The 22,652-nt window shown below is 36.2% G+C and overlaps 4 protein-coding genes across 7 annotated transcripts; all 4 read right to left on the minus strand.

Annotated features, from left to right (window-relative positions):
• Positions 1-398: 398 nt before the first annotated feature.
• On the minus strand, positions 399-2,819 carry LOC120004812 (profilin-2-like). Its single transcript, XM_038854120.1, has 3 exons — positions 2,586-2,819; positions 1,531-1,668; positions 399-839 (listed from the first exon to the last, which is right to left on the minus strand). The coding sequence occupies exons 1-3, from the start codon at positions 2,706-2,708 to the stop codon at positions 705-707; spliced, it is 396 nt and encodes a 131-aa protein (XP_038710048.1). The 5' UTR covers positions 2,709-2,819; the 3' UTR covers positions 399-704.
• Positions 2,820-3,461: 642 nt separating this feature from the next.
• Positions 3,462-5,703, minus strand: LOC120006331 (profilin-4). The gene is made up of 3 exons (XM_038856344.1): positions 5,345-5,703; positions 4,077-4,214; positions 3,462-3,821 (listed from the first exon to the last, which is right to left on the minus strand). The coding sequence occupies exons 1-3, from the start codon at positions 5,471-5,473 to the stop codon at positions 3,687-3,689; spliced, it is 402 nt and encodes a 133-aa protein (XP_038712272.1). The 5' UTR covers positions 5,474-5,703; the 3' UTR covers positions 3,462-3,686.
• A 226-nt stretch (positions 5,704-5,929) lies between these two features.
• On the minus strand, positions 5,930-10,154 carry LOC120006333 (derlin-1-like). Its single transcript, XM_038856345.1, has 7 exons — positions 9,968-10,154; positions 9,016-9,151; positions 7,641-7,714; positions 7,413-7,506; positions 7,060-7,188; positions 6,782-6,942; positions 5,930-6,391 (listed from the first exon to the last, which is right to left on the minus strand). Exons 1-7 carry the CDS (start codon positions 9,982-9,984, stop codon positions 6,262-6,264), a joined length of 741 nt encoding a protein of 246 aa, XP_038712273.1. The 5' UTR covers positions 9,985-10,154; the 3' UTR covers positions 5,930-6,261.
• Positions 10,155-14,000: 3,846 nt separating this feature from the next.
• Positions 14,001-18,397, minus strand: LOC120005378 (NAC domain-containing protein 75-like). 4 transcript variants are annotated; one of them, XM_038854987.1, is made up of 7 exons: positions 18,117-18,397; positions 17,680-17,905; positions 17,240-17,417; positions 16,529-17,118; positions 15,634-15,942; positions 15,167-15,277; positions 14,001-14,209 (listed from the first exon to the last, which is right to left on the minus strand). In XM_038854987.1, the coding sequence occupies exons 2-7, from the start codon at positions 17,785-17,787 to the stop codon at positions 14,111-14,113; spliced, it is 1,395 nt and encodes a 464-aa protein (XP_038710915.1). In that variant the 5' UTR covers positions 17,788-17,905; positions 18,117-18,397; the 3' UTR covers positions 14,001-14,110. The 4 variants fall into 4 exon arrangements, with proteins under 4 accessions (XP_038710915.1, XP_038710913.1, XP_038710914.1 ...); XM_038854985.1 differs by having other exon boundaries at positions 15,167-15,280; positions 17,680-17,953; positions 18,117-18,393; XM_038854986.1 differs by having other exon boundaries at positions 15,167-15,280; positions 18,095-18,393.
• Between the last annotated feature and the right edge of the window lie 4,255 nt (positions 18,398-22,652).

A 22,652-nucleotide genomic window follows, 5' to 3' on the forward strand; every position in this document is an offset into this window, starting at 1 on the left:
CACTTGTCCAATTGAAGGATTCAATATATGAACCCTAGACTGAGAAGGTACATAATCTGATCTAATGGGGAGAGAAGATCTGCAACCGCAAAAGAAAACAATATCCACTCCTTGCGAAAGGATGTTGTTCTCCAAGGCTTCAACTTTAGTTTTTCTTTGACCCCATATGTATAAGAGAAGTTTTTCCAAATTACATATTTTCCGCCTAACAAATGAAGCTTTAGTAGCCCAAGGTGTGCCTTGGTGTAAAAAGACGACGGTGGAACAGTTTAGGCTCATTGCAGTAGACTATTAAGATTGCATTACCCAATAAGTTGGGATCGGCTATGTTGCTATAAATTTCTTGAATAATTAACAAAAGCTTGTTCACCTCTGGGAGAAAAGTAGCAAAGAAGAAATTAAGAAATCTAAAATAGCAACAACTTCCTCACAAATTTATGAAATCAAATTACACAGCAGATGAAATCAGTGTAATGTAGGCAAGTAACTCACTCAAGCAATAATCAGAAATCCAGAATAGCATACACCAAAAGAGAGAAAAAAATGACAAAGATACCATATCCATCACACTGACAAGCACCCACACTCTTTCCACACAGTTCCCTATTACTTTTAAAACCATTCATTATAGACTGAAGTTTGGCAGGTATGAGTTTGTGTAGAAGCCAAGGGAACTGCAATTAAAGACAGGACATTCGAAGCATCTAAAAACCCTGGTCGACGAGATAATCACCAAGCCTTTCGACAATCATGTTGCACTGCCCACCAGTCATAGGCTCATCGTAGATACCAACAATTAAAGACATATTTGTCTTTTTGATAGTAGCACCTCCAGCTCCCTGAAATTAGATTAACAAATGCTAAGAATTAAGCATGAGGAAGTAGAAAAAACAATGCAGTAGGCAATTGCCTCATTATTGGTGCAACGAAAAAAAAGAAGGCTCATTTTGGTTCCATCGGTAGCTCTAAGAAGTTGAAACTACTAAGTTTACAGCATTTGAAGGCATAATGTATGAGTTTCACAACCATTGTTAACGACAGCATCAATAGCTTCTAATAATGCAGGAGGAAATTGTAAGGCAATTTTTTTTTTGCCCCAATTTAACCATAGTAAAAAAATTTTGACCAGTCCAGCCGTCCCTTTTTTCTTAGTGGGATATATATATATATGCTCTGCCCATCAGCAAGCTGACAGAAGGCAATCATCAATAGTTCAATACCAACACCACAATGAATCATAGGTTTCAGGAAAAAAAAGATGCTAACATTTTAAGTGGTTTGGCTAACCACCACGGATATATGTTCTTAGCATGTATGAAAGATCGCATAATTGTGAAGAAAATAATGGCCTACAAGTAATGACCTATCATTTGCATCTTTGAATATAAATTAAAACTCAAAAGCAAGGAGAACAAGCAACTCTCTATAGAACCACACTTAATATAACTCTCAAAATGTATCCAGACATGCATGTATATGTGTACAACATTACGAACAAAGCCAAATAAAAAGTAGATGGAAGTTCGTCACCTTCTTCCCTCGAATGACAGCACCAGCCTCACCTTGGATCACCATATATTTGGTGCCACCAAGGTATAAACCCGTTGGAGCAAGTGAACCAGGTTCATTGAAATCATTCATGATGCCAGTAATTTCTTCAGGCTTCAACTGAGACAGCATTAACTCTAAAAATGAGTTTATGCCCATCAAAAGGAAATAACATGCATAGAATTGAAGGATACACAAGCCTATTTGAAGTCATAAATGCTTTCCATATCTAATCTTAATAGTTTTAATAATAAGAACTTATCTATAGTGTCAGAGGAAAGTATTGGGATGTGCAAGGATGTTAGTCCAAGGATTTTGTTCCATTCAGTTCAGTGTTAAAGCGAAAGGCACAACGAAAAGAAGCTACTGGTAAATGAAAAAAGATTTTCTAACCAAAAACAAATGAACTTCCCGATGCTTCCGCAACTAAAGATACTTAGTCAAAGGAAACTTATTCAATAACCAAATACGATTCAGGAAGTAATTTAATGTCCGAGAGAGAGATTAAAGAAGGTAAAAGAAACAATAAAAGTGAAAATCTTGTTTTACCCTAAGATTAGTTCCATACATGTGTGTATCCACTTCCCTCAAAGGGGAATTTTCTTGTAGTTCATAACAAACATGAAACTCGTCAGGCACTAAACATATTTTAATATAATCAATTCCCACAATCCATAGAAGAATTACCTAATCAACCTTTACCCTCAGGTCAGTTGGGCTAATCAATCACCAAGCCACATCGAATAAACTACTAACGAAGAACACTAAGTACTCAACAAAACAGAAGCTACGAAAGGAAATAAAAACGAATAAATGATCTCAACCTAGTCAATTTGGAGATGCAGTGAACCACAATCAGTAGGAAACTAGCAAATCCAATTAGCTAATCAATCAATCAGGCAGAGAGACAACAAAAAGAGGTCAATTAAGCAGACGATAATCAGATCGTAAAGAACGCATCAAGACACCATATAATAATGAAACAAAGCAATAGAGTAATTGTAGGATAACATAGTTGAAAGGAAAAAAAACGAAACCTGAGGGAAAGTGGGGCTCTGAGCCCAAACGCTGCCGTCGTGGCCGAGGATGGCGGCAGCAGAGAGATGGTTGCCGTCAATTTCGCACAGAAGATGGTCATCTACGTAGGCTTGCCACGACATCTTTTGCTCTCTAGCTCCTCTTCCTCTTCTTCTTCCTTTTCGACCTGCTGTTGTTTTCTAAAGCCCGGTGTCTTCTAAAGAGCCCTTAGACAATGAATACCAATAAAGCAGTAAAGCTTGGTAGTGGGATGGCCTTTAACTGGTAAGGCCACCCTCATTGGATAGGCCCACCGACCGAGCTTTTTTAGCGTTGAAACAACGAAATACAGCAAACCAACCAAATATATATCAAAAAGTATTGTATATATATTTGTACAATATTATCATATAATATATTTTATTTTATGATATAAAATATTAATATAAAAAAGGCATGACGTACTAAAAAGATCGTAATCCTTATGCACCAATATTTTCTCCATGGTTGGTTGGACCGGATATTCTTTTCTCAATTGCACCCATCGGTCTGGCTAGGTCCGGACTACAATTTGAAAATGGGCAGGTGCCCAAGCACATGGTATGGACAATTCTCGGGAAGCACATATAAATATTTGTAGATCTTAAATTGGAGATGAGTGGGGCAGGGCTGACCCTAACTATTTTGATCCCTAAAAAATTAAAAAGTTGTAGTGTCTGAGTCGGTTTGGTGCCCAAAGCCATAGTTTTGGCTGCTTTGGGCACAGGCTGGCTCACAGTAATAACTTCAGTATTTAGAGGATTTAGGTGCATAGAGTAAATCCAAGGACAATTTGTTCTTGTAAAAGTTTTAAGAGCAACCCCAAGGGAGCTTAAGAGCACATAAGAGAAGGGAAATAAAGGGGGGAAAAAAACAAAAATACATTATAGCAATGCAACTCAAAATACCAAACAACTTAGTTCTCACATTGTTACGGTCTGCAACATCATCATCAAAAATTCAAGGCCTTTCAAGAAATCACATTCAAAAACCAGACAACAAACTGGAAAATAATAAGGAATAAAAAGAGAGGCATAGTTGAACCCCAGAAAGAAATGCCCTCAATCATGATAGAGCCAGGCCTACAGTCCCTGATCAACGAGGTAATCCCCCAACCTTTCAACAACCATGTTGCATTGTCCTGGAGTTACAGGCTCCTCATATATACCGAACACTAGAGCTTGACTAGTCTTCTTTATAGTGACTCCTCCAGATCCCTGTCAAATAAAATAGGGGAGCTTCTGTTCAGATCATGGAATAAAATTAGTCATTCTAAGCAACTTTGAGCTTAGGAATAATATGTGTTCATTTACGTCTTGGGGAATCCAACATCCATTTAGAACATTTAAAATACCATATCATGATAAGATATAGAAATTGCCAAAACGGGCCGGCTACAATCACCTAATAGAAGGACTTTCAAGGTCAATCAAGCATTCTAATTTCGTCGTATCATCGAATAAGAAAATCACCTTCTTTCCACGGATGACAGCTCCTGGCTCTCCTTGGATTACCATGTACTTGGTGCCTCCCAAGTGTAAGCCTGTGGGGGCAAGGTGCCCTGGTTCATCAAAATCTTTCATGATGCCAGTGATCTCTTCAGGCTTGATCTGGATATAATTAGCAAAAAGACAAGTATAAGAGATCGGATTTGTTTCGAGGTTGTTAGCCACAAGAGCAGGGAAATATAAGAGTATTTTTCTTCCTTCACACCTTAAATCAGCAAAACCGAATAACAATAATTAAACACAGATTAAAGCACTGACGTCATTCTCAGACCATTGTGGAAACAGCAAACAAAATCAAGCATTCTTTTATTATAGTACTTATTCTTTTAATAAGTACTACAAATACCTGGGGTGGTCATCAAAGGTACATAAACATTCAACAATGAACATTGAAATTAAAATACATATTGAAGTTAGGCAGCTCATGAAGTTAAAGGTTGTAATAAATATTGTACTAGGGTGCTGAACACTTACAAGTTCAGTGATCCAGCCACAAAAGAGAGAACTCACACATATACACTATAATTATGTATAGAAAACAACAATCACACAGCATTGATACATGCACAAAGTATCAGAGGCCTTTGCCCCAACTAGATTCTTGGTGAGCATCATTAATCAAGGAAAATCATCTCTCTGGATTTGTAAAGGTTCAATTCATTAATACAATCATGAAGCAGTCTGGCATTATTTTAAGGAATACTATTTCAAGGAATCCAACAAATATTTTAAAAACAGGAGATCAAATTAACAGCTTATTGATATAATTAATCATTTAATCCAACCTGAGAGAATAACCAAATCAAGAGATTTATAATTTAACTAATAAAATATATTATTAATATTTTGATAAACAATCCCATGATTTCAAAAACATCATTAGTATCCTGGTTTCACCGAATCATCTAGCTGAACTCCGATCATAATCTAAATCAAGGCAAAATGAAATCACATTGTTGCTGTAATAGTTAATCTAACTAGCAAATTTTAGAAAACGCCACCACGATTGAATAATCAAAGACTTCCGACCTAGCTAATCAATAGAGGATCGTAAATCGTAACGCATTGTCCTTGTAATGCCCGATCCTACGCACAACTGCCAGATCAATCAAAGATCAAACAGACATGTAGGCTCAAAAGCATATCCAAAGCAGATCAGAACCTATAATTGTTCCCCGAAGAGATCACACGAAATCAAATAGAATGAATCAATGGCGATACGAAAGAGATACCTGAGGGAAAGTAGAGCTCTGGGCCCAGACGCTTCCGTCATGACCAACGATGGCAGCGGCAGTGAGATGCTGCCCCTGGCCGTCAATGTCGCACATCAAGTGATCGTCCACGTAAGTTTGCCACGACATTTTTGCTTTCTTCTCCTCTCTCTGTGCGTGCTTTCTCTGGCTGTGTGGTTTTCACTCTATTTGTTGTTTCCTATTAGAAAACTGAATAATAAATATAGAGCGGAGAAGGAGGGAGAGCTTTGAAAAAGCGAGAGTCGACCATGGATCTGATGACGATGCTCTCTCCACCGTCCATTTTCGCTCGATTTAATTTCTACCATTCACGTCCGCCTTCATCTTAGGGCGCTCCTTCTCATTATTTACGGAGTCAAGCCTCGGTTTTTAATATTTTCTACGGTAATTGCTCTCCTTGATTCATCAAAAAAATTACCTCTCCTTAATTCATTTTCATACAAAAACGATGTCGTTTTGCACTACGACGTTTGGGGAAGGAACTGATTTCTGGTATATTGGATTTCACTAGACATGTTGGTCACAACGTCAAGGCACTAAACTAGTGCGACCATGTCCATACCCATGCCAAATATAGTGCATACTTTGCATTCCAGCTTCATGAGTTTTGGAGAAAAAATTAGCCTATTCATTTTGCTTTGTTTTTTCTAAGAAGAGTACAACACAAGAAGTAATGGTTGAAGCAATTCACCAAAATCTAGTTACAAGTTGAAATCAAAACGTAGCTCCGCCCCTCCGAAACCAAGTTTCTCTGCAGATCAATTATCCTTTTCCGGAAGCCACCACAAAGGAGGGTCATTTTATACTACACAATTTCTGGGGTGTCAATGGAAAAATTGCTGAGCAGACTGAAAGGAGGCATATGAATTCAGGCTCAGGGTGTAACAGGTGCATAATCATCCATCAAGTCGATATGATCTTCCTGTGAAAGCACCACCAGTACTTCTGACCGGGTCAGGCTGGGGTTGGGAACGGGTGTTTGTCTGAGCTACAGCTCCTATTCTCCACCTCGCAACAAGTTTACGTCTTATAACAGTTAAGAAAAATGCGCGAAGAAAAAATAACACTCCAAAGTCCAAACAAGACTAAATATATGATTGCTTATAATAATGGTGTAGAACCACTTTCAAGGAGGACCCTACTTGTTTTGTACCATAGATATTTCAAACAGCCAAAGCAAGTTCACTCATAGGAAAAAGTAAAAAACCAGGAATATGTAGTGTACAGGAATATTGCCCAGTCATATTTACGGGTGTGCGTGTGGGTGGGTTTGATTGAAGTGTGTGTTGTGAGTGAGGTTTAAAAACATACCTCATGTGTCTATCTCCATTGTTGACTTCACGTTGAGCATAAAGAAAACATACCAAGTAAGCAAAACATATCTTTCACTAAATGAAATCCAAAAATTAAGGATACACCCACATTGGAGTCTTCAGTAGGTTCTTTCCAGTTGCAAGGGGGTGCAGCACTGTCAAAAAGTAATATAGATGTCCTGCAATAATTCCCAGCAGATCTGGCATAAGAGGAGAACCAAAGATAACATCCAAAGCAAGCATTGCCCATGGTAGATAAAATGCCTGTACAAAAGAAAAGTATAACACAATTAAATGAACAAATCGTCAAGTCCAAACTAATTACAAATGGATGCAATATACAACCAAATTAAAACTTTGCACAAACTCTAGTCAGCATACTTTTAGGGTCACAAGGCCATATATGTTGATATTGGCAGTTGGAAATTCTCTACTCCAGACATAAACAAGCATGAAGACAAGTGATTTCCCCAAGAAAAAGGACTGAAACATAGGGATGGCAGATAATACCTACAATACAGGAGGAAAAAGAAAAAGAAAAGAAAAGAAGGATGCCCATATTAACATCGTGATACACCCAATTATTGGTTAAAAAGCATAGATACAAACCAATAAGTGAAAATCCGGCATACGCAAAAAAGGCACAATACTGTACAAAAGCATATTGGAAACAAAGAAGAAGACCAGTTTGCATCATTATATAACCCAATATAAAAGGAGATAATATCACATACTAGTAGTGTCAATGATCCAAATATCATCATCCATAAGAAATCAGCTGTACGCCTTTCAAAGGGTCCTTTCTCCAACTGAACACCATATCTTGCACTGTGCAAAAATAGAATTTACCACGAAAATGTCAGTAAAATTTTATCTCTTTCACTTGCTCCCTATCAGCTGCACAACAGAACCGCACCTTACCCATGGATTCCATTGAAAAGAATTTTGGAAACAAAACTTACATCATCAACAACCGAATTCCAAAATTGACAGAGAATCCACCGAGGAAAAAGAAATTCGTAATGAGCCTCCATACCTAGAGATTAATTAGAGTCACAAACGAGTTATACCGACAAAATTAACATGGACAAGAACAATAATCCCAACACCAAAAAAAGAGACCAAGATCTTAGCCAAGATATTGAACATAATAGAAAACCAACCAAGGGTGATAGCCTAGTTGCACGAGGCTTAATCCCATGATGTGGTGGACAGGATGTTGACTATTACATTCCCATATGGCACTATTAGGAGTCTCGGAGAGTTAATCTAATACCCATTACTAATGTGCAGATACTGAATTTGTTTCTGTTACCATGCCTTGTTGGTGCTAAGGATAGTCAAGATATGGGTCCAGCACTCCAGCTGGCCTAGAGGAACGCCATCAAACAATGAGAGCCATCTAGGCCTGGCCTAGCTAACTCCTTAGCGGGTGTAGTATACTCGAGCCTTGTGGTGTTCTGCGCAACACTACTCAACTCTTCCTACCATTTCCATTTTCCCTACCAGGAGGCAAGGGACTTCAAATTGCAGTTACAAAATCAACCATGCATCTCAGGAGGATGAATGAGATTTTCATGTCCAAGTTCGACAAAGAAAGATTGCGGCCTCCAGGAGGATGTGCAGGGTATGCACAGGAATTGTCACAAATTATATAAATGGGCCCTTGGGTTAAATGGCCTAGCATGTTCCCCTAGTCCAGATAACCTAATAACTCTCAATATTTAAATGTGTATGATCCAGATTTATGCCTCATCTGCATTATGTATTGCCAGCACTTCAGTGGTGCTGGAATTGCTGGGTGCATAAAACATGATTTAAACAAACTGCATCAGTATTTGATATGAGTTGAATGATTTATTCATAGGGCTATTTCTTTCATACGATCCACATGAATAACTGTTAAGTTTAGCTCTTAAAAGACAACACCAACAACCACCCCCAACCACTCAGCAGTCAGCACACACATACATGTATTCACACATGCATAAATAGATCTTACACACTGACCATTATCATCCGAGCCTTGTTCCAAACTGTTTGGGACCGGCAACATAATTCCATGAGAGTAATCAATGAGAATCCACCAATCTAAGGCCATACTCCCAACAAAAAAACCCAACTAAAGACTAGTAACCAGTGAACATAACTGCTGTAACAACACAACCCAATTACACCACCTTTTCAGTTTAGGAGGAGTCTAAATTCTAAAGACTAAAACAAGCAGTGAACATAACTGCTGAAAAAAGGAGGACAAAAATAAAAATATATTGGTACTTATGATCTCTGAACGATTCAGGGGCATGGCCAACAAATTCATTGATAATAGATCTATACCTGAAAGTCGAAGAACACATATTCATATATCAATGCGATACTCCTTGGATCGTATAGTCCAATCTGATAGGCTACAGTAAATAGCACACATAACGTCCCATAAGCCTTGCTTATGGGTGGAAGAGAGTAGTAAAATCTGAAATGAAGTAAATGATAAAAGTTATAATTTGGAAGTCATAAAAATGGCAAAATGTTTCCCGAATGAAGAATGAAAATGAAAAAAATATAACTGGCCAATCAACCCAAGAAGTTTGGGCATGAAGCAAAACAATGAAAAACACAATTGATTAGTCGCAACCCTCTACCCAGACTACCCTATAGCATGATTTTTGGACAACTGACCAGGAGATGCACGGGACAGTCAAGTAATGAATTGAGCAGTTTTCTACGTTTGTTATTTAACATCAAAGATTATTTTTAACCAAATGATGATTCAAGAAAACCTTTTAGGATAATGGAGCATAATTGCATAAAACACATTTTAGAGTGGGAGTAGAGGTTGAATTGACCAGCTTCTACAAATCTCTTATGTAAAAATAAGCAACATACAACTATAAACAAGCATTATTAGCATCTCTTTAACATTCAATCATGAGTTTTAACACAAAATACCATGAGACAAGAAAGCTCTCAATAAAGTATTAGTTCCCATAGCATCAAAAGTCCAATTATGAGGGTTCAGGGTGTAAGTCTGGCATTGCTGGACTATACTCTGCATAATTACTCTTTTAATTAATACGCACAAGGTAAGATCGAGAAGACCAAATCTAAGGAATTGGAACTCCACAACATTAAGGACAATGAACACAGCACTTCAAACTTCATCCTCATATGGGGGAACAACAGAGGTCCAACTTGAGAATTAACATATTTCAGTACAAATCGGATCAAACAACTATTATACGTAAATCTACGGAGGGAAAAAGAGAGAAGTAGTAAGAGAGAGTCTTACTCAGCAGGGGACGACATGGAAACGCAAAGCTCAAAAGAACCGCCTGGCTTCGGATCTCCTTCGTAAATTTTCGCTTCGATTAGACAACTGTGATTGAAAACGATCAATCGAAGTGAGAGAGAATCGTTAACGTCCAATTTTAGTTGCCTTGTTCGAATGAGTTAAATTGACCCAGAAGCTTCTGTATTTTGGATGGTGCTTTCAAAGTTCTTTCTGGCACGTGCGAACGGCGGGAGAATGGGTACTTTGGGAGAGGCTGGGCTTTCTTGTAGAATTTAGTCTACGGCCTGCTGACTTTGATATAGCGTCATGAGTTGGGCCTGATTGTATGATGCCCAGAACATGTATATGGGCCTTGAGCCCAAAATGACTTCTACCTCATATTTCTATATTTTGCTTCATATGATCAACATAATTCATATACTGGACAAAGAAAAAAGAATCACTTAATAGACTAATCAAGATTATCTAAACTCCAGCAAACCAGCCGGTGGTTGAACAGCAAATGGTTAGCATGTAAGGGATGGCTCACCCATTAGGGTATGAGTTCGAGTCCTACCCCTCCCAATTCCCCTTGAAGATACTAAAGACTATCAACTCCATGATCATGGGATACCTCTAAAAAAAGATTATCAACTCCAGCTCTCGAATATACAACTAACCGTACGGTTTTTTTACTTAAATCTAGGAAAATGCCTTATTGTATGATGCATGTACGAGGTGGGATTTTGCTTTATTATATAATCCATTGGTTGGGCATTGTCCAACCAATGTGGGATCTGCTAACTCATAACAATGAGTTGGGAAATGAGCAAGATTTTTGTGGATTGTGATGTTAAGGCACAGAAAATGATTCAAAAGACATATACTATCACATGACAGAGCATATCTCAGCAAAATAATATTATACTAATTGCACTCTCCCTAGCCTTCATTTTCTGGGCATTTCCAGTTCTAGATATAAGTTAGATTGTAAGCAAGAGTCAGATTCATAAGGCTCTTCAGAGAACAAACGAGGTCTGGCAGAACCCCAGATAGCTTCTCGTGTCCCAAATTCAGAACCTCAATCTGTTCCATAAAAGAAATTGTGGCTGGCAAATGACCTGTCCAAAACTTGCATATATATATATATCTGTGAAAAGCCCAACTCCTTCGTGTATGCAAGCATTTAACTGGTTATTCAGAAACAAAATCTCCTTCAACTTTGAACAACCAAAGCCCATACTAATTGGGATGCTCCCACTGAACTTGTTATTGGCAAAGTTAATCATAGAAGCAGGTGAATTCCCTTGGTCCCATGGTGGCTCCGTCCCTGGTTGGTTGGATTAATGAATATTCGTAAACATTCATACTTAATTTCTTACATTATTTTTTAGTTTTTTGGGGATGATTATTAAATCAGAATTGTTTAGACATGTCAGGAACAAAAATGAAGCAATTAGATTATGCGTATGGTAGCCACTTTTGCGCAGGGTGAGGCTTGAGAGCCATGCATCTTTGATTACCTGTGCACAATGGAACGAGTAACTACGGACAGGGAGATGTTTATGTATGCTCTAATAATCCTAACTTTTCATATATGTGAGGAGAATTAGTTGGTCATACACCAACTATAATCACAATTATACAGGGCAAGGAGTAGTACAATGTGTGGAAACGTATACACACACACAGAAATGACAAGATATATATATATATATATATATATATATATATATATATATATATATATGAGAGAGAGAGAGAGAGAAGATCAGGAATATGTGATAAACTGTAATTTCAACAACTAAAATGCTATTCTTGTCTGCTAATTCCCTTCAGAAACTACCATGAAGTTGCCTCTTTTAGCCTTACATATGATTCGTTTACCACTTTATTAGATGCATGCCCATAAAAAAAAAAAGAAAAAGGATAGCATGCACCTTAGTGTTACACTTCTCTCTCTCCTCTCTCTTTGGTAACGAGAAACTCATTCAAGACATGATCACATTGGATCCCGCCCTACATGATAAGTCCAGGTACATGAGTCAATCTGTCCCACATGCACTAGATAATTATAGAGTTTTCATGACTCCAAAGAAATTTACTCTAACATGAGAGTTGAACCTAAGATTACTTGTCTTTGACAATAGTCAATCCCGTCAATTTACCACCCAAGCAACTCTCTTGGAGTCTATCTCTTAATGTGTATTAAAGCAAATTAACTAGGTACTTCTCTATTAGTTATAACATATATTGCAGAAAAGTTAGAATCAGAAATACCATGATAAAGCAATAAAGAAGTTTCACTACCTACTCACAAACACCACAATAAAGACATCCTTACAAGTACAATATGTATATAATATAACATCAAGATTGTTCTGTAGCAGTCCAGTAATTAATTTCTACAAAATTAACCCTCCTTTCTAAGTCATAAACCCAATCACACCCTCTATTAGTGGAGTATTAATAACCACTCGATGATAAATTTTTTCATCATATATATATATATATATTCATATATGATGTGGTCAGTACCAAAAGCCAACTGTCATACATACAAATATATACGTACATATAAAAAATATATATATATATACACACAGAGGAAATAATTGGGTAGGTGGGGACACACATTGAACAACAAATGCTCTTGAAAGGAAATTTCCTTCTATATATAGAATGCAAATGCCGACAAATAATTCATGCTCAAATAATTGCTTCTCATTTTCTATCGGCTGCTCATGTAGACGACGACACCGACCTATCAAATCATTTTGTCATGCATCATTCATAGTCATAAACACATTAATCTTTTCAATGTTCATCTCTTTGACTCTTCTTTAAACTGATGAATTGCAACAACAATAACTACTAGCAATTATTCTTTACAGCTGTGAGTGTAAGTGATAGACCATGGGTGGATTCTACTGGGGCAAATCATATGAATTCGGGAGATTTTAAGTTTAATTCCCACTATAAATAATAATTTTGTGGTCACGCGTTGAGTTTTGAGTCAACTTATCATATCGTCAAGTGAGAAATTTCTGTATATGTAGACCTAACGTCCCGATTTTAGACCCATATATTTTCAATTAATAACCATATGGTGAATCTTTAACAGACCTCAATTGACTATATATATATAGCAAGAAGAATCCACAATGTCACTTTCATGCCTTCTTAGAGCATCCACAGTGATGCACCAAATATCCAGCACTTCAAAATCATTCTCTCTCTTCTCATCTATCCTACGTGGCACAATTTAATTGGATGAGTGAATCCCACAATATACATTATTCATCAACACTCCATACATTCCAACACTTCATACTCACTTTCTCTATTTTCTCTCTCTTCCTTTTTATCATCTCTCTCTTCTTTTTCATATCTCTCTCTTATTTTCATCTTCTCTTTCTTCCTTTTTATCATCTCTCTCTTCCTTTTCATCACCTCTCTCTTCACTATTCATCACCTCTCTCTTCACTATTCATCAACTATATACATACTCCAACTCTCAAGTATCCTTTTTCCACAACTAAATTTTCAAGTGCAATTTTTCACCCATTGTGTGTATGTAGCACTATATTTATCAAAAAAGTAACATTTCAAGTACTTGAAATACACTCCATTATACCCATTGTGAACATCTAGCACTTAACTTATCAAGAAAGTATCATCTCAAGTACTTCAAATTCTTCCCATTGTGGATGCTCTTAGCTCGAACAATCAATAAAGCAAGATGGAAAAAGTGAAGCAACAAATGAGAATAAACAATTTCTTCATCTTCCATTAATTTACAATTAACAAAGTTTCTCTTTGCATTAATTTACACAAACTGTGGTATTTCCTTTGCTAAAAAGGAAGTATAGAAAACAAATATATGTATATATATACACATATAGAGAGAGAGGAATGAAATATGATAGTGTAATGATAAACATTGATGATTTTCATGCAGAGATCTAGAGAGAGGGAATAGAGGATTTGCTTTGTTGGGTCTTTGGTTCCTCCTCTGGCCTTGAATTTGTGTCAGGAGAGAGAGAAGCAGCCTTTCTTGGCTTCTTTTTCTTACTTTACAACATAGTCAGTTGAGAGACAAAAGAAGAAAACTCTTATGGGTTTCAGGGCCTTATCCTCTTCAAGTAATAATGTTTGTTGCTACCCATGATGATCTTGGTTGTCAGGATCCACATGCCAGAAGGACGAGTACTTCAACCATTCTGCCTCTTGTTGGTTTGGATTAATAATGGACGATTCCTGCAATTAACCATTACAACAATTAAACACACAATATTAATTAATTATATATCGAATTGGGTTTTTGAATTTAAACTATAAGTAAAATGATTTGGATGAGCTAGAAGACTGCCTCTTTTTTGTCCTCTCTCTCCACCCACAATTGTATTTCATCTTATTAAACATTACACGCATGAGAAAAGTTCTAATTAAGGTCTATCCTCTACCATTGAAAGATTTAGAATTTACGGAGACTATTAATTTGGAGAGAAATAACTCAATATCCTTATTCTTCTTTTTTTAATGAGGAATTCATCCAAAACATGTACGGTTATATTGTTTCCCGCCCTATATATATAATAAATTCCGAGCACATGAGTTTCTCCGTCCCACTCGCATTAGGTAATTACATGACTCTGCCCTACTTTTCTTTGACAAGAATCAATCCTGGCAATTTATCACCCAAACAATTTTCTTGGAGTTCATAAATAACTCAATCTATTACACGGCTTAACAATTGCAAGTGCATACACACACACATATATATATATGTAGGAATGTATGTATGTATACTCAATCTATTACACATGCATATTTGTATAACGCACTTTCCCATGTGGTACCAAAAGTACACTATATTCTACTAGTCTATGCACACCCAATAAAATGGGTGTGGAGAAGAATATTATCCAGTAAAGAAGAGGAGATAAAAGAGCAAAAGGAAAGGCAACCCCATATTATCAGTCTGGATTTCTCTCTTTAATTTAAATTAATAGTAATAAAGAAATTGATTTTACTGCTTTTAATTAACCCACTTTAATCTTTTCCTCTTTATCAATACAGTCTGAAATAATTATAATTATGACACACAACACAAGTCTAGCACCTGGATTTCAGGGTCTAAAAATTAATAGTCTATATATAATTACGTACACACACACACACACATATATATATGTATATGTATATATAACTCACTTCTTTGTTGTCTGTTGAAGTGCAACCCATGATGAGCTCCTCCAAACCCGACGACGCAGACCTTCCTACTATTTTATGATGATGATGTTGTTGGTGGTGTTGCTCTTGTTGCTGCTGCATTATCATTTCATGCATTCAAAAAGACAAAAATATAAATAAAAAAATAAAAAAAGGTGAATAAAACAATAATTGATTTTTTATTTATTTATTTTTCCCAGCTGGTAGTAACAGCGGCGCCAATGACCGAGTCGAGAGCATTCTGACTCACTGGACTTTTTCATGGTCAAATATATGTAAGTGTCAGTGCTGACTACTCTCCCAAGCTATAAACTGCATGCATGTGATCCAAATTTTATTTGTTTGTACGGGAAAATTATTTATTTGCATGTATGTTTTTATTCCCGTCGCAAAAATTAAAAAAAAAAACAGTTTTCTTGTAGTGGGATTTGTTGAATAAAAAACAATACCTGGAAACTATCATTAGGCAGCATTAATCTGGAGAGATGGGTGGGGTCTTCATTGAGAATATTGATGGAAGTGTGATGGAGTGGAAGTGGAGGAGAGACAATGGTGGAGATTGAATGTGAAGGCCTGCTTATGTGGAAGGCAGCAGTTGCAATATTCTGATCATGATTCGCATGGTGATGTTGTTGTTGTTGATGTTGATGATGATGATGATGCGGCCTTTGCTGGTTCTCGCAGAACTCCACGCCGCTCGTGACAGGCATGGAAGGGGGTTGATCCCTTGCTGTTGAAGCATCTCCTATGTTTCCCACCTGCAAAAAAATTAACAGAATCTACATATGAAGCCAGTTTCATAGCTATACCTAGATAGCTAGATATATAGTCCATTCCCAACATGTTTTATTTTACATTTTACCTGTATTGTTCACTCTCTATCAGTGTTGAGTGTTATATAACAGTGTAGATGGTGGAACAAATGAAGTTTTTATGTTAGCTGACGAGAGATTATCAAGTAACCCTAGCTACAACTTTGTTCGAATTCTCTCCCCCTTTAGTACCTTTTTTTAAAAAAAAAAATTTGAAACTTCATACCCATTTTGAGACCAAAATTAAACAAGATTTTATGGTAATTATCAAATATTATTTGAATAAGAAGGTGCATGTAAGTTTTGAATGTAGAATGGACATTAAAAACTGTTTCAAACTCTTAAAATCGATGAATTAAATTAAATTAAAAAAAAATTAAATTAAAGAACTTTGGTAAAATGATTAGGGAATTTTTAAAGCAATTCTCAAAAGAAATTATTCAAAGGAATTTTTCTTAAAATTTAAATTTGTCCATTCTATGAAATTTATTCTTGAAAACAAAATTTTGAATATATATACATAATTAATTACCTCATCAAAATTTTTCCTGAATGGGAGAAAGCTGAAATGGTCATGAGCTTTCAACTGTGACAAATGATCCAAGGCAGTACCAAAACTTGATATTGCAGCAGCTGCAGATATTTCATCCCTAAGAGGCACATTAATCTCTTTAGAAGAGCAACTACCACTACCAGTACTATCTCTTCTACTAGTACTATTAGGTACTTGATCACTACTTCCTTCACCAGTAGTAGCAGTAGTACTAGTAGTCCAATTGCATTGCCTTGGTTGAGTCTGGTACAATATTTTGGACACCACAAGCTCACCTTCCTTCTCTTCTTCATGTTGGCCAAGATGGTATTGGTGCATCACCCAGTTCGTCTTTTCGGGTTTTCGATTCTTACCAAAGTTTGTGTAGAGTACCAGGATTTTCTTGCACCCTTTTTGCTTCCCATTGATCATGACTGGCCTTGTTTTGCCTGTTTTGTGCCACCTTGTCTCTCCAGTACCTTGTAAGTCATCACATTCTGTTTGGATTTTCCTTCTCTTTCTTGTTCCAGTTGTGTATGCTTTGGATGGTCGGTGGAAGAAGTGTCTGCTCAACCCATCTCTTGTCACTCCTAATTAAAGAAAATCACAAATCAAAGTTAGGTTAAACCAACTTGACAGTACTTACAATTCACAAACAAACCCTACATACATACATACATATATATAGAATAATGAAAACCTGATGATGACCTGGAAGTTTCTCTGGATGGGTGTAACAAATCCCATCTTCACCTTCAATGGTAGGAATGAATTCATCTATCAAAGGATGAGATTTGGTGTCTTTGGCTTCTACTTTTGCTTCTAAATGTTCAATCAATTCTTGGTCTGTTGGATCAAATTTGACTCCAGCTGGTAGTCCCAACCACTCCTGCAAATTAAACCCCAATTCTTATAAGTTGATCAACAAAGAAAAGAAAAATTAACCCCAAAAAAAAAAAGAGGAGAATATTTTTGATTTAATTTGAATTGGGTTTGATAAAAAAAAAGGTAAAAAGATTAAATCTTGAAACAAAAACAAGAAGCATCACAAGTACTGCTTTGTTTGGATTCTTACTTTAGAGTAATTTCTTGTTAGAAGCCAAAGAAGAAAAAAGTAAATGAGAAGAGATAATTAATTAATTAATTCATACCCGCCTGCCTTCAAGTTTGTAACCACAACCTGGACAGTTCTGATGCTCTTCAAGCTTTGCATCAATAAGATCAGAGCTGCTGATTGACCCTATGCTGCTCTTATTCATCGCTTTCTTTCTCGATCGCGATTGTTGTTTTGATGCTATAATGATGTTCTTGATCTCAAACTCTTGAAATCTTGTAGGTAGCTATCAACTCTATAACCACTCATATTCCTATAAACAGCTGTTCATGCAGCAGAAGAAAAAAAAAGCAAGATCTGGGAAATTATGCCTGTATCAAAAAAAAAATGCACACTGCACAAATTAATAAGGCAGAAGAGGGAAAATGAAGATGTATGAGAAAAACTTGTGAGGGAATTGAATAGCAAGCAAAGCAAGAGAAGAAGAAGAAAAGAAAAAAATTTAATAAAACCTGCTTTAACCATGAAAACCACCTGAAATCCCTCTCTGTGGTGTAGTCTCTTGCTTTAACTGAAGCAAGTCAATCCAGCCAGTACTCAAGCCAAAAAAAAAAAAAGGAAAAGCTCTATCTCTCTCTCCCTCTCCCTTGCCCCCCTTTAAGCCTTGGTTAATTTAAGTCTCACCACCATATATGTTTGTGTGTGAGAGAGAGATGATGAGAGAGAAAGTATTACAAAGAAATTATAGAGAGAAAAAACCCAGTTGGATATATATATATATATATAACAACAAAAAAAAATATTTTTTTCTTTCACTAAAGCACACAAGAGGGTTTCTCTCTCCTCCATTTTGAGAGTAATATTGACTGGTAAAGCAAAAGTAAGGCACACACATAAAACGCCCTTCACAGCTGTATCAAAAGCCACACAAACTGGCAATCTCTACTTAACCAGTACATGTATATGACAATTATTTAATTTAATTTATTATATGCATAGTCCTTCTCTATATATATATGTATTGCAAATATAGGTTAAGAAAAAAAAGGGGATTTTAGAAGAAAAGGAGAGTGTTTGGAAGAAAATAGAATTACATAGGAATTTTTTTAAAAAAAAGGAGATAATTGGAACTCACATGGGTTTTGAGCAGGAGTGCTGATGATGATTCTACTGCCATGAATGTTTTGAGGAGAGAGAAAGTGAGAATTAAGAGGTTGCTTGATAAGCAAGGCAAATGAGCAGTGTACTTGATGGACCACCACACACACCACTTCTTCTCTTGTTGTTTTAGAAGGACAAACAAAATCATATAAAAAAACAAATCTTAGGAAACTTCAAGCACAAGCACAAAGCACAAACACAAAGCACACATTTACATGTGTATTAAACAACCTTATCTCTGTGTATGTATACAAATATATATACCACAAAATAGTGAAAACCTATTTTGGATCCACTATTTTTTTTCCTCTCCTGCCTTTTGGTCGTGTTATATATGTACATACATATATATATATGTCCAAAGAGAAATTTTGAAGTGGGCCCAATTCAAAGAACATATGTCCCCAGAGTAGATCAGATGATGGTTTAGACTTCACGTTTATAACATTCTTTTCAACAGTCAAGACGTAATTGATCACAGAACCAAAATAGATGGCCATGATTACTTTCTTGTGTGATTTGTTTTTGGGGTAATATGTTAGAGCTTTTTTTTGTGATGGACAACCCACCCTGCATGGTAAACTCTGGAGAGAACGGGACGTCTTAATATATATCTCAGTTTAGTCGTAAATATGATGTCAAACATGGAATTAAACCGAAGTATGTATGCTTAAACCACACATATTAAGATTCGCCCTACCATCGAGACAAATTTTAATGTTGTTGCATAATTGAACACGTCTACAAGAGGTCAAATTAACTCACACACATCGTGACAAATTAGCGACAGTTTACTCGATCGTTAATTTATAAAGAAAAAATTATTTATTATTTTGTGATGGAAATTCTATCATTAATCCGACTCAAAATTATTCGCTAAAAAATTTCCATCGCAAACCAATTTAGCGGCGGAAATCAAATTCCATCGCAAATTAAATGTTTTCCTCTAGTGGTAATCAGATTGCATATATATATATTTTCCTGAAGTGGAGTTCGTAAAACCAACTTCAGTATCTAAAAAGGGAAATGATTAATGGTTAGGGAAAAACTATTAAGCTTGACAACAACCTTCCATTAGGTTTGTCTTTTTGTCCAAAGGAATTATAGAATCAGATTGCATGCACATATATTATCCAAACAAATTAAAGTTGACTCTTGACCAATTGGCCAATGGAACCACCATATCTAAAGCACTGTTTTTATACATATATACATCCAAGCCTAGTCTACTAGTCTTGATTCTTTGGCATGTGCCCTAAATTTTTTGTCCTTATTTGGTTATAGAGAAGTGCATATATATAACAATTGAAGTTGTACACCTTCAAGCTAGGAAGATAAATAAAGACACTTGTGTTAATTTTGAGGGTATGAGAATATCTGTTACAATTCCTACAAATATATAAATTATTTGCTTCAATCAAAGCTTTTATAAGATAATAAATTGGTCCAAGTTGTCCAAGGCCTTGTCTAGGGGGTAAAAAAGGCATATATTCCATTGTAGGAAGAATTGGCTTACAAAAAGTTGACTAGATAATATTTTTTATACAATTAATTAATAATCTTGAATAATGCAAATAATATTCTGCTACTGTATGTTCTCATGATATACCCTGGAATATTGTCTTAAACAATATTGAGACATTATATATATATATATATATGAAGAACATGTATACTCCTATAAAAAAATAATAAAATATTCACAATCACTGATTTCTTTTACTTAATCATGGTTTAATTGGTTCTTATGCGTTTCTCCTCTAGTATTTTTTTTTTAGAACCAGGCCTTCAAACCTGTACATACGTAAGTTTTCCACATGAAAAACAAGGTAAATTATGTCAAAACTCAACGTGTAACTACAAAGATATTGTTTCCAAGAATCAAATTCAATACTTTCCGAATCCATATATACGAGTTGACCCCGGAAAAATTTGCCACTAAACTATCGCCCAAGTGGACAACTATAATGTTTCTTATCCTCAGGCATGCTAAAAGCCTAAAACCTTAATACTCATGTGGTTATTTATTTTATTTAATTAATTTTTTGTTGTCTCTTTTTTCTTTGGCACTTGACAGGTCACAGGAGCATGCGCTTCCCTGTTGAGGCAACTACAAATCCATCATTGAATCCAATGCCTTTTGTGTTTATTAAACTTTAATTTTGCTTAAACCTAACTTAATCAACCCAATACAAGGCCACGTTAACCCTAATCCAAATCACTAACTATCATTAGGGAGAACATTTAAGCATCATTAATTGAAGATTAACTCTTTGATTTTTGGCCTCATTAATTGAATTATAGCAAATATACAACACCATTTCACACTGTTTGTGAAAATGCCACCATTTTTCCCAACAAGACAGAACTTTGTCAATCATTCTTCCAACTTAAAATAGTTGATTTATTTGCATTTGCACTTTGGAGTAGCTGAAAGTAGAGAAAGAAATATTGTAAAATAGAGAGAAACAAACAAGAAAAGTTAGCTGCCTGCCAGGAGCCAAACAACTGAAAATTGTTTTGGAGAGCAAAGATGTAGAGGGTAACAGAAAATAGGTATGACAACTGATGCAAAGAGTATTGGTAGGTTAGGTTTATCTAATTGTTGACCCTTGCTTTTCTTCCATGTAATGTTCTCTCTTTTTAATATTGTCCATCACGAAACCCACCTTATCCATACTTGCTCCCCCCCCCCCCTCTCTTTCAAGACGCATAATCACGTTACATATCCTAAATTTATGACTCCGATTTTACCCTCGACTCTATGTATGTAGATCCTCAAATCTACAATCAACTTGTAATCATCGGATAAGGCCTATAACAATCCTGTAAGATCAAACGATGGTCAACCGTCAAGCTTGGACACATGTGTGGTTTCGGCTGAACAAGCTCCGACGGTCAAGTCAATCAATGATGGGAGATATTTAAATGAGAGAAGTAAATGGCTTTGAGAGAAAGAGAGATATCAGGTAGTTGACAGAGTAAATGAGAAGGGGTCTTCCTCTATTTATAGTGTTCTAGATGACGTGATCAGCAAGTGTTGACAGTACGGACGGGCTTCTTCGTTGGGCTATAATTGGGCTCGCTGCCCAATCTAGGACTCATTTGGCATCTAAAGCCTTGGGCCTTAGATGCCCAGTCTTACACCCATTCTAACCATGGGTCTTCGGCCAGTCATATCTTCGGATGGATATTTGGGTCAATCTAACCATAGGCCTCATTGGGCCTTTCAACTTATGCTCAAATATTTCGAATCAATGATTTTTGACCCATATAATGTGAAATGTGAGAGAGTCATTGATTACACACAGATCCTCTTATGAAATAACGATCATAAATTGAAGTCTCAAGCATCTTCCTCGTTCACCAAAGCTTCATTACGCTCTCAAGGTTATTTCTTAAGCGTCAAAAAATGCTAGTACTTTTTTTCTATAATAAGGGATAGAGAAAATATCTCGAGCCAATGTTCGAGTACCAGGTGCTACAGCACTAAAGTAACCTATGCCATACTCTCGTTGCTCCTTCGTTTTTCAAACCACTCGTTAAGAAGAAATTAAAGAAGGATACTGAATGCAACACTAGCAAAATTAGGGCTCGTAAGCATCAGTGACTTAAAACACATCAGAAGAGGGTTTAAGTATCAAGACCAGATACCAAAACAAGAAAAAGCCCACCCATTCCAGGTTAAACCACCGCAAGTCAATCTTTAAACTAATCTTAAACTTCAACACCTGCTGCAGATAGACCATGGAGCAAATGCCCAGTCAAAACCCCCGCGAGGACAAGAAATCATATGCATATAATTTCCACCAACTGCTATAAATTAACTTTCCTTGTTGAGAAATTTGGCAGAAAGGTCTCATTAAATCCAGACCCTTTCCAAGTGACCAACAAAAATGAAGAAAAATA

Source organism: Tripterygium wilfordii, chromosome 9, assembly GCF_013401445.1.
Source record: "Tripterygium wilfordii isolate XIE 37 chromosome 9, ASM1340144v1, whole genome shotgun sequence".
Lineage (NCBI taxonomy): Eukaryota > Viridiplantae > Streptophyta > Magnoliopsida > Celastrales > Celastraceae > Tripterygium > Tripterygium wilfordii.